Consider the following 12,794-nt stretch of genomic DNA (forward strand, 5'->3'; position numbering starts at 1 on the left):
TTTAATCAATAAAACACCAAAATAATCATGCTTTTATGAAATTTGCCTGCAAGCACAGTTTGCATTGAAATTGTACACGAATTCATGTTTTTGAGCAATTTTTGGTCTGACATGCATGTACATATTTATGCATAACTTCGGAACCGCGCGCCCGGGCGTCGTAAATTTGGTGTCAAAAGATGCGGGAGACTCGAAAGAAAAAAGTCATGAAACGTCGCGGCGATAGCTTTTTGCGATTGCGATACATCGCGCGGAACGTCGAGGGGGGGGCCTCGGAGGCCCCCCCCCCCCCCCCGGCCTAGTTAGGGTTAAATAACATAGCAGTTAAATTATATTCCTACAATACCTATCTTGAGCTCAAAGATAGAAAATAACATTACATTTTACATGCACAAAATTAGCATATGTTTATTTTAGCACTAGTTTCATATTGTGCGAAAAAAAATGTGAGAAAATTTTCCTTTTTACAGTAATGAATTTCCTTTCCTTCAGTGGCCTTTCCAGTAATTGCAGATGACTAAACATGATTCAATCAAAGCAATTTGCAAAACTTTCATCCCTCACATTTGTATTTCTTTCTCACTTTCAGTGTGCATTGGGCCATGCAACATGACTGTCAATTGAAAACATTAACAGCTGTACATTTTCATAATTATTGGTCAATATTCCAAAGTTGCAAACTGTGCTACTCAGTCCAAATCAAAGAACACATTATCATATTAGCCATGTATGTACTTAAATTACATATAAACCCTTTGTGTGCCAACTGACCATGGAGGTGGGAAGAAAACCTCTTATACCGTATGTCCCCCCCCCCCCCAAAAAAAAAAAAAAAAAAAACCCTCCGCAATGATATCATTAAAAATATGAAATCAATCTAAATTCAATTTTAGGATATGAAACTATAACTCATTGCCCACATTTTACAGAAAACCCCATTTGATTTGCTTCAGTGGTCAAAGAGAAATGAGGAATTTGGTGGAAGATGTCGGGAATCTCTTCCCTCATAGTTCTGTCTATTGTATTCACACACAAGATCATCAAAGTGCTAAACTTGGAAGAATCAGATTCATGACATGCTTTACAACAATCCACATTTCTCTGTGACTGCTTAACCAATGCTGCAAAATAGAGCTAAAATTTTATATCTTAAGACCCTGGAGTAGCATTTAAACAATTTAATCATATTAGGTGTTATCAATGCAAAAATCTGATTGTAATTTTTTTCTGGGACACACTGTAGAGTGTTGTACACAGTGTCAAAGGTCCCTGGCACAGAAAGGGTTAAGTGGGTAATTCAGATACCAGACAGTGACTGGACAAATGATCACTTGATCAGGGAGTTGGGAAGCCCCACCTCCCTGCTTGATAGTAGGAAATTTGTTATGTTCTTCACTGTGAAAAGATTACTCTGTAATCTAAAGGTAAACAATACTAACTAATCAAGCAATGATATACATGTATCTCTTTATTCTCAATATAATATTTTTTTTTCATTATACTTTTTTTTAGCACAACGGCTGAACTGAGATTTACTAACTCACCCAACACTGCATATGAATTTTCTTGCTTTGAATACTGTAGTAGAAATGTTTGAGTAAGTTTTCACACCTTTGGCTCAGGTGAGCTATTATAAGGAACAAATAAAACAACTCCTTATCACCAACCCATTCATGGAGGCAAACTATGAAATGGGCTACAAGCAAGAAACGTCCACGAATGACACCTCACAAGGTACCATTGCCATGACGGCAGCCTTGCATCAACCAATCAGCTGTGGGTATTATGGTACATGCTGTGGTACGTATGCAATAACATTCTTGCAAGTTGCAAATGCTTCAATGAACTGTAGCTTTTTAACATGTATGACCAACATTGTGGAAAGATGCACATACATGTATAAGTAAAGAAAGAGAAATCAGTATGGGAGTCCATGAGCACCATAGAAGCCATCCCGTTTGGTTGCCAAGCAGCCAGCATTGCTACAGTCCGGTTGTCAGATTGGTGCACTCCCACCTGCAGTAAAGGACAATATCGCACTTAATTGAATGAAAGAACTGTATTTGTTTATACTGTATGGCAATCCATTGCACTTTTTCAGAGTAATTCATAAGTGAATCTGAAATATAATCATGGAGTTTTAATAATATTGAGTTCCAACAATGTAACATATTTGTATCCCTAATCAAAACACATTTACACTGTATTTCATAAAGTGCTGACATCGGATTAGTAAGTTGTTATTTCATGAAACTAAAGGTGTGCAAAATATAGGATTGATAGGGCATGTAATAACCAAGACAAAGTAGTCTTGACCCTCGAATCAATTCGACACTACCTAGAACAGCCAAGATGGTGTCTTGAGTCAAAAGTCAGTTTTATGAAATGATCCAGGAAACATGGGCCATATAATTATGTACAAAATCTGGCCCAGCATTAGCATTTAGTAAGCAAGATACAAAATAAAGAATATTCAACCTCTGAACCTCATTTGCACAACCAAAATGGCGTCTGACCAAAGCGTTGGCTGCACCTCGGTGAATAGATCATTCATTTTTTGCCTCATGAAATATTCTGTCCATTGAATGCATAAACATTCATTATTTGTATGCTATTTCATGTACTGATATAATCAGAAATGATAGATAAAGCTGAAGCTTGAGTTTTAAAGAGAAGCATGGACACTTACCCGGTTTGTTTCCTCTCTTGAAAATCCTCTTGATTTGCTTCCAGATAGTGGGAATGACAAGACCACAAATGAGAGAAACTAGTACTATGAGGAACAATTCCAATGCTGACAGGCAACCTGTTTGAAGAAAAAGAACAATTTATACACAAACAAATAAACACAAAGGAAATGAAGAATACAAAATTTGTGAAGGGAATTCACATGGCATGAAAACATTTAGTGTGCATCAGTCAAAACTGGAAAAGATAATCATGAAAAATGTCAACTCTTTGACAAGAAGAGTAGGTCTATGCAGTGACAAACACATGGCATATATACATTAATGGTTCAATAAGGAATGTAACTCCATATTCAAGTTTGTAGTATGTATCCTTACATCATTCGCTTATGAATACAATGCCATCAACATTAAACAAGAGCATGCTAAGCATCAATAATCTCAACTGATTGTCTGCAAAATCAAACAATTTGTTCAGCAGGGTGTACAAAAGGAACAGAGTACTCTGTGGATACTGGACTTCTGTTGCATAGTAGAGCATACAGGAGGTATATAATAGCAAGTAACTGAGCCGCTTACTAAACTGAGTGCCATTGAAACGTACATGTCTGACTCTGTTTAAAGTGAATATTCAAAGAAAATTACCTTTTGGCACAAATTTATATGCTGTGTTTATGCTAGTATCTTTGAAAAGACAAAATGTAAGACTTTTTTCTTATTTCAAAATGGGTAATGCAACACAAGAGCAAAGAGAAAATTCATTCGATGAAGTAATGCAAGCAGTTCAGATGACTTCAGGAAAATTTGGTGAAGGTTTTACAGACATCATAAAATAGACCATCTAACAGCAGCAGATAATTATAATATGTCACAACTAAAACAAAAATCATAAATGCATTCACTGCTACTGAAGAAGAGGTTAAATTATTTCTAATTATGCTGATTGAGATATTCTTCAAAAGAAAGGTGGCAGAGAATGCTACTTGACAAGTGCCCAGTTTAGAAACCATGGGTGGTATTCTGAAAATCTTCCCTAAGTCAGTTTCTTCCTAAGTCAGAAACTTAGGAAGTGCCTAGGAAAGACAGAATTGGTATTCTGAAGTTTCTTCATAGGAACTTCTTATTGCAAATTAGGCCATCCTTATCCCTACCCTTTCTTAAGCCCATACAAAATGCCATATCATAAGGAACCAACCAATGAAAATCGCATATTGACGTAGGGTTAAATACATGTGTGCTCGGCATGTCCCCTTTCTCATGCCCATTTCGTGCATCCTTTAAAGTACATGTTCATGTTGCGCGTAGTGAATGACATGTGCCTTTCACAATATTTGCAGTTTGCTATATCTGAACATTGTACTTAGGACAGGGGTGGGGCTTTCCTAATTATCTTCCTAAAATTCTTTCCTTAATATATTCTCAAATACCACCTTCTTCCTAAGTCAGAAATTTGCATATCTTATCCTCATCAGCGTATCTTCCTAAGTTTTTTCCTAAGTTTAGGAAAAAAGTTAGGAAGACACTTTGGAAGAAACTTGGGAATATTTTCAAAATGCCACCTAGGAAAAAATCCTGATTTAGTAAGAAATTTCTTCCAAGGAAGGATTTCAGAATACCACCCCTTCACTCAAAATACAGTATTTCAGAATGCAAGGGCCATTTTTGAGCATGAAAAGCCCATCTAATAATGGTGAATGTAAATGAACAGCAAACCATCTGGTGCGGCAGTGCAACTGAAAACATAACTCAAACAGCAGCAAAAGGCCAAGCCAATGCTGACAGTGACTTTTGCCAAACTGTGTGGGGGATGGGCATGTGCATGAGAAACATGGAATTTTACCTCCTATTTGAAAGATTGTCGTTACCGTTGATGTTTTGAAAGCACAGCATTCAAATTATGTGGAAAATCTCACAAACTCTATTTGCAATTTCATGATGAATTATTCATGACTTTTTTATCTTTGAATTGGGTTTAAACCATCCCTTCCAAAATTTTCTGAGAGTTTTAAATGCCCCCAAACAAGATTTTTTTTTTTGGCCTATCTGCAGAGAACAAACAGGTTGGTAATCAACAGGTAGTACTTGATGTATCCCCTTTCCACTGTCAACTACATGTGCCATCGAAAAATTAAAATATTGACGGGTGGAAGGTATGAATAGGGCATGCACTGGGGCTCACAGACTCTTTTGTTCTACACAAAACCTGGCACCTGGGGGGTCTTTCATCCACGTTTGTCAGCACTGACAACTTGAATCACCATAGTAACAGTCAGTGACCAGAGCATCTCAGCCAATCAAAACCAAGGATTTTGCTGAAATTGTAAGCGCTGACAAACGTTGATGAAACACCGCCCTGAATTCAATAACTGGGGTCAGCAAACACAGAAATTTACTGAGCTCAGCTTTGATGTTCATGCAAATACGAGTTTTATAGCAGAACAAGGGCAAACTAAATCAGAAAAACAGTAAGTAATACTGCGATATACGCATTTTTCCAACAGAAAGAGAACATATGGTGACAGAATAAACTCTTATCTTTTTATAAAACCCCCTTTTTTTGGGGGGGGGGGGGGCATTACAACACAAAGAAACATGAATTTAGGCCACTAAAGCAGGCACTCTTGTCTTCATCTTGGGAACCTGGTATATCAGTTGCTCTTACAGGGACCTGGTATGCCAGGTTCCTGTAAGGAACAGGTTAACTGACAGTCAAATTATAGATATTTTTCTCCTGGAATCCATCTTCTCTAGTACTTCATTTGTTTGTTTGTTTTTTGTTTTTTGTTTGTTTTTTGTTTTGCTTTTTTGTTTTGCTTCGTTTTCTGTTTTGCTTTGTTGTTTTTTTTTTTTTTTTTGGGGGGGGGGGAGGGTTAACCTAGAAGGCCATTTTCCACTCTGGCTCTTTTCTGGTAATCCTTTTTTTTCCGTATCATACTGAATAGAATGCTTAACTAAACACATGGATATGTAATGACTTATTTATGACCACCTACATAGTTTATTACACTGGCAAGAAGTATGGTATCCTGAGTGTGTCGATATGTTCACTTAGTACATCTGTGTGTGTGCCTAGGTTTTTGTCAATTTTTTTTTTTTTTTTGAGGGGGTGTTTTGCCTGTGTGTTTGGGTTTATTTTCTATCTATGAGGGGAAGGAGAGAAAGACTGGACAGAGAATTCATTGTGAAGCTCTCAGTTTTTCTTTTTTTTTCCCTTCAAATGATCATGTACATAAACCTACGTTGACAGGCACAAGACACAGTCCTGTTGGTTGGCATTGATTCTGTTGTGACTGTTTGTTGTTGCAGATCCGGGAGAATCGTTTTGGCTGGTGTTGTGATTGTGAGTGATGCTGGCGTTGCTGTGGTGACGAGCTCTCCGTCCGGAGTTGTCACGCGGGATGCGGGAGACCGAGTCGACACTGAGCCCTGTCTCAGCTGCATCGGGAGTTGTTGATGTTAGTTCGGACACACATTCAGTATCTCGTTCTGGTGTGCAGGGCTGGGATACTATGTGGCCCTCTGGACACTTTGAACAGGGACGGCATTCTGTGCAGTTATTGGGCTTGTCTTGGAAGGAGCCATCTTCACATGGCAAACAGCTGGCAGTGGACCTGTAATCAAGTAACAAAATAATTAATGATGCAAGTTCTAGCAGGAAAGAAATGAATCAATTCTTATCCATCTAGGTGGTATCTAACCTTAGTGTCACAGCTTTCTTTAGATTAGAGTTTCTACGATAAATCAGCGGCACATCATCTGATACACCTGCTCACCATGCTATTGGATAACCCTCCTCGGGTGACTTATACATCATACTGACTGATGGTATTTGACTTGACCTGTCAACAGCCACATCTGTGTCTTGTGACATATTGCCATTCTTTGGTCAGCTTATATTTTTGTTTGATATAATATATTATACTTTTGTACAATATACTTTTGTATAACATACTTTTGTATATATACATAATTTTATATAAAACAATATATCAGCTTATAATTTTGTTAATTTCAGAATGTCCATTTGTACGTATACCTTTCAATGTGAAAAAAGTGTTTTCCATCCATTTGAGTACTTTCAAAAACCATCTCTTCTGATTATAGACATATATGACTGAAAATTTCAGTATAGATGACCAACATTGTCACCAGATTGCTCATAGAGAGGTTAAGTTTAGCTATGGAATTGTGGTTGACAATGTAACCCTTGCCTTAGTATACTGTACATGTATGATATATCTTGCACATACATGTATGCATACACTACACAATTTCATACCGTGTGTATTTTCATACATACCAGTTTCCTCCAAGGCATGGCTGTGCCTTTTTCTGACCTTCAAGGCAGCTGAAGTATTGTTTTCCTCCCTGGCAGCTCTCTTGGTAGAGCTTGGCCTCGGTGAACTGGCAATGCTCCACACACTCCACAAGCTATACACAATTTTTAATAACATGAAAAGTAGTGAATTAAATATGAATATACAGAAAAACACATGCACTGAAATGACTGGCACAATGAATATGCATTAATCTCAGTAGAAAATCAATATACCAGTAATGTACAGGTCTTTAATAAACTCTCTTTGTGAAGATGGTTCTGCCTGTAAAATTTGGCATCTGTAACACTTTATAATAACATTCACTACCCTATGATCACAGTGAGTTGAAGTAATATACTATCTTATCATACAATGTATATGTCTATTCATGTTTCCTTTAAAAAACAAACCAAAAAAAAAAGCTGCTTAAGAGCATGTAATAAAATAAAACTAGAGCAATTCAACTGCTATGCACAGTTGACTGGGATGCCTCCACTTCTTACATAGGCACCCTAACTATCAAACCCACAATATAAGCATACATAGCCCTTCCTTTTACATTTTGATATACAGGGAAAATATTTCCAAATCTGCTTCTATTCATTGCATCCAATTACATCACCATTTGGCTCATGGAGAAAATATGAGAGTTTGTCCAAATTTTTGTAACCTTGACTTTAACCCTGTCACTTCAGGCAACTAATCATTTTTTAAAATTTCACAATAATTACCACTTGATATTCCTACTAGAAATAATGGTTAGAGAGTCTTAAAAACAGTATCTTTGGACATTAAACTTTGGCATCTGCCCACTGTATCTTGTCCATGCTATGACTCATCAAACTTGAATTATAACCTACATTCAGCTGAAAAAAATACAGAAGAATGATACGTATGTGTGTAAAAGTATACCAACTTGGACATTTTACCAGAATTACAAAATGGAAATAATTGTCCATTTCTAACCTTCCTATAATTCAACTACATTCTACCACTATACATTCCAAAATAAAGCCATTTTAGCAAAAGTTCAATGACCTCTAACCTTTGACCTTTAAGGTTTTTCACCCAAACAGTTAAAATATTATTTAAGATACATGTGTTTACAATAATGAACACATCATTTTGACTATTTTTGAATGAATATCAGGCAAAGGCAGATGTGAAAACATGCAACTAAATAAAAGTAAACTTAAGAATATTGATCACTAACATCACAGCATCATAAACAGTATTTTTTTCATGAGATGTAAATTTGATTGCAAAAGAAAAAGACATGATGCAGCTAAAAATATGGATAAGATGAAGAAAACAAAAAGGGCTGACTGTGAAACTGTTCATGTGCATAAAGAAAAGGTTGATAATTTCATGCAGGAAACGAAAAGAAAACCAATTCGCCTTCTAAATGCTCAATATCATTCCTTGCAGCTACTGAAGATATTGCACATCATGCACCCACTGAAAATGAAATAAAAATCATGAAGGAAGTGCTGACAAAATTCATAATTCTGCTAAGAAATGCAATGCAACAATCACAGACACAAACATTCATGCAAAGTGACATGTTAGCTTACTCAATTCTTATCATGTTCTCATATTTCCACCTCCAAGTTGAAAAGGTGCTTCACAAATACTGAAATAATAGCTGCAAATTGGCAACAACAACAAAATACACTATGTATGTCATCCATCTTCTCATGATCTGCCTTGGGAATCAAGTGCAGAATGTTACTGTACCTACTTTGCCCTTTGTCAAATTGTTCCAAATACACAGACATAGATGCTTGAAATCCAGAAAAATTAGAACAAACCTAAATGAAGGTAAGGGGAGTTTGGTCAATCCTTTAAAAAGTTATAACTTTTTAAGCCATATTGTTAATTCAATGTGTATCTCTCTTTCAATGAGAACTCTCTAACAGTTTTTAGTATGACAACAAAACAGCAGAAGGAAAATCTTAAAGAAATTTCATAAAAATGCAGCTTTTACAAAAAGTCAACATGACTTCCTACCTTTTTTTCTCTGTCACAAGGTTTGATACCTTTTGCTCATTCTGTCACTATGGTTCCCAATCAGTAAAATATTAATGAACTTGTATAACATGTCTTGGAAGTCCCAATTCAAAAAATTAATGAAGCAGTGTAACATGAACTGCAAAGGGAAAGTTCTCTGTAATATCTACAGTTCATTGTGCACATGCAAAACAGAACTCTAAGTAACAATAGACATGGACTTGTGACAGCTAGTGTCTACATTAAATAGTACAAGATCTACTTGATAATTCACAGAGCACAAAAGACAAATAAACTAAAACCATCACTTGATCAGATGAATGCAAAGAAATTTCCACATGCATGCACAGGCAAAAATACATATCAAAAACATACACATTGAACCTACTATGACTTGATCCTCTGTTGAATGTCATCCTAGGAAGGCAATGCAAGGAATATATGAAATGTCCATCGTCACATCTGCTTCATAAGTACCGCAAAGTAAAGAAACCATACCCACACCATCAATTGACACTATCTATGAAACCTCATCATAATACATTTTGTATGTTCAACTTCAATTTGTACAATGCATCTCAGGATCACTGGAAATCATGGAATATGGCACCAGACCCTAGATATTTGCCCTTATTTTGTGAACAAGCAGGGGGTAACTGATCTGCTAATAGTATCTAGACGTCGGGGATATCATAATATGTTACCCGCTACAACAAAATGATCCTAAAGTCGGGCGAGGTTGATTATTTGAAAATTGCATGATATAATCCCCTAATCTTTCTGCTGTAAATTGATATACAGTTAAACTCGCATAAGTCGATCTTCTCGGGACTGAGCAAAACACATCGACTTAGGCGATTTTCGACTTGTGCGTAAGTCAAAAAAAATCGACTTAACAACAGTTACACCACACGTACATTATGAATAAATGTACATGTATGTTGTCTACTCTGGAGCCGAGAGCTGGAGAGGTGTGCCGCATCACGGGTCGCCCGGCAGGGCCGCGGCTAACTTTGCATGGACAGTGCATTAGTATTGGCACAGGTCCGGTTACTTTACACCCTTGTTAAACCTTGGGGAAGTGAATATGAACGATCTTGAGCAGTGATTGATTGCAGTTTACCATACCGTGGCTTGAAATGCATGTAGAGGTGTAATTCTGATTTACCCGTGCCCGCAGAAACTTTTCACTTACTTTCCGCTTTGAAAACTCAGCAGCTTCATCCATCCACTGCACAGCGCAGACTGCGTCGACTATACACAGCCCAGTAGTCGCTGTACGCACAACTATACACAGCCTAGTCGCTGTACGTACGTAGCGCTGGCGTGACAGGGCTGTACCAGCGGACCTCCAAACACGAAGAGAGTTCAACAATCGCATGCGATCGCTTTGAATTTTGATACTTAAGATCATTTTTTGTCACCTGTCTGGTCGGGCTAGTTCTTATGTAAACAAAAACTGGCGTCTCGTGATTTTGACAGTGATTTCTTGCACAATGAAATCTTGTTCGACTTAGGCACAGTGAATTTAATGGTTTTTGCGTGAAAGTGTTCTTGGAATTTCATCGACTTAGGCGAGTATTCGACTTAGAAAATTCGACTTGTGAGTGAATTAATACACGTAGGTCAATGGGGAAAAATCGGGACTTTTTAAAATCATCGACTTGCGCGATTATTCGACATATGCGATGTCGACTTAGGCGAGTTTAACTGTATAACACATTTTATAAAAATAATCGGCTGCGGAGATATCGATGTTTAAAAGAGAGCATATCGAGACGTCTGGAAAAGCACTGTTTCGAGAAAAGCGCCCTAAAAGTCTTCCTTTCGACGCAATCACGATCAAGGGACACGCAAGTCAGTTTTCACCTCTGGACAATAGAAGGTAAGCCCTAGCAACCCCCGAAGAGTTCATTCAAGCACATCAGCGTCGGCGGTCTCCTCACCAACCAATCAGTGACCAGGATGTGAGAAGCGGCTGAGCATAGCGCACCCCACCGGCACGTGCACCAGTCGACTGGGCAGTGTGCGAGCTTCACGCTTCGGTTAGCAGCAAGCAGCAAACTGACCAATGAGATCACTCTGGTCGTTGTTAGGGGCGGAACCTATCTGTGGCGCTCAATCCAAATTTTCGAACCAGTTTCTGCTTCGTTGAAACGCCAAAAAACATGGCTCAGAAAAACGCTATTTTTTTCTCTTTTCTTTGATCATTTTGCTTAGAAATTTCAACAGATGATAGAAGACATGTTTGACTCCAATAGTATATCAAAATCGGAAAATCGTAAGTTTTGACCAATTTTAACGCTCTAACTTCAAACTCGATTTTCACGGCTTTGACAGTGCGCGACTTTAGGACCTTTTTGTTGTAGCGGGTCACATATGTTCCTCAGAGACTGTGTCTAGCTTCACGGGTCCCCTCCTATACAAAGCGATAACGTTAAAAAAAAAAAAAATAAAACTTTCAAAGACTCCTCAGGACGGACAGATCTTTCTAATACCACCAGTGCCCACACCAGACCCGCCAAACAGCACAAAAATACACCAGATGGTGGAGTGGAATGCACTTACTCAAGGAAAAAGGTAGAGTTCTCCGAACAGACAGATTTTCTGTGTAAGTTTACCTGATTACAATCCTATACCCCCAGATGGCTAGCCAGCCCAGGGCGCTCCTCAACACACGAGTTATACTGTACTCACATTGAGCTGGTCGCAGTTTAATTAGGCCAGCTAGGCCTATCGTTACTCGTTACAGACGTTAGATCTAACTGTTAGTGTTAGTCTAAAATTTTACACTAGACCCTAGCCCCGGAGACCGCGCCGCCAGGCGCGGTCCTGGCGGCTTCCCCCCAGTTTCGCTAATGTGAGAGCTCCCCTATTCTGTGTGCTTGTGCGAGTGATTGTGAATTCTGTGAACATCGGTGAGCTGCTTATAAGACATCATTTTGTGCATCACAAGCAATGAAATGCCTCAAACAGTCGCCGATGATAGTCATTTAGGTTTCATCGACCCATGTAAGTATTCCTAGTAGTTTCTGTTGAAAATTTAAGGAAATATAGCGCCGCAAAGGCACCCGTTTATTCAACATGAAGATCTGAAATGGGAGCACGGCGCAGCCGCCACACTGCGTGTGGCGGCTGTCGCAGTTAACTAGACCCTAGAGTCTATATTAAAATCTTTAAACTTTTTAATACTCGTTTGTAGATCCACACCACGTACACCCACACAGCATCGGCATCTTAAATTTCACAACTCATCCAGACGGGTTAATTTACTAAGAACAACGAAATATAGTAATAGACCAGATTTGTCACAGGCACAGTCATTGACCGAAAGATCGGTCTGTATCTGTCCGTTGGGGAATGTTCCGCGGAGACTGCGTCTGGCTTCACGGATCCCCTCCTGAGGACAGCGTTAATGGCAAAATATAAAAGAGTCCTCCGGACAGACGGATCTTTCTGTCTAGCACAGTCACTGCCCCTGAGGTAAATTAGATCTAGGCCGTCACTCTCTAAGCTAAGTTAGTTACAACTTACAGAACAGCGAGCAGAAGTCGACGGCGCGCTACTGTGGTGTCTGGTCAGGCTACCACTTAAAATTTACCACAGCAGGGCCTACACTGCACACACGGGCAGAAAGCCAAGAATTCATTGAATCACACTGTACATTTCAATCACAAAGGTATTTCTTTTAAACGTGTAAAAACTTATTTCTGTCAGTGAATGGTAATGATGCAATACATACCTTCAATAAAGCAAAACAGTAAACACCTAAAGCCGC

At 38.4% G+C, this 12,794-nt stretch overlaps 1 protein-coding gene and 1 long non-coding RNA gene across 2 annotated transcripts; both read right to left on the bottom strand.

Moving 5' to 3' along the window:
• Positions 1 to 848: 848 nt before the first annotated feature.
• On the bottom strand, positions 849 to 6,208 carry LOC139730873 (uncharacterized). The gene is made up of 3 exons (XM_071641749.1): positions 5,927 to 6,208; positions 2,690 to 2,806; positions 849 to 2,016 (listed from the first exon to the last, which is right to left on the bottom strand). Exons 1-3 carry the CDS (start codon positions 6,126 to 6,128, stop codon positions 1,997 to 1,999), a joined length of 339 nt encoding a protein of 112 aa, XP_071497850.1. The 5' UTR covers positions 6,129 to 6,208; the 3' UTR covers positions 849 to 1,996.
• Positions 6,209 to 6,992: 784 nt separating this feature from the next.
• On the bottom strand, positions 6,993 to 12,794 carry LOC139730874 (uncharacterized). Its single transcript, XR_011710946.1, has 3 exons — positions 12,759 to 12,794; positions 9,405 to 9,433; positions 6,993 to 7,118 (listed from the first exon to the last, which is right to left on the bottom strand). It is a non-coding gene; the product is annotated as an uncharacterized lncRNA (long non-coding RNA).

Source organism: Diadema antillarum, unplaced genomic scaffold (genome assembly GCF_040938485.1).
Source record: "Diadema antillarum isolate AM-2024a unplaced genomic scaffold, OU_Dant_1.0 seq00000341_RagTag, whole genome shotgun sequence".
NCBI classification, from domain to species: domain Eukaryota; kingdom Metazoa; phylum Echinodermata; class Echinoidea; order Diadematoida; family Diadematidae; genus Diadema; species Diadema antillarum.

Coding starts and splice junctions, on each gene's coding strand:
- LOC139730873 (XM_071641749.1), bottom strand. CDS start 6,128: ATGCAGCTGAGACAGGGCTCAGTGTCGACTCGGTCTCCCGCATCCCGC. Junction 2,807..5,926: donor TGTGTCTTGTGCCTGTCAAC/GTAGGTTTATGT, acceptor TTCTTCAAACAG/GTTGCCTGTCAGCATTGGAA. Junction 2,017..2,689: donor CAAGAGAGGAAACAAACCGG/GTAAGTGTCCAT, acceptor CCTTTACTGCAG/GTGGGAGTGCACCAATCTGA.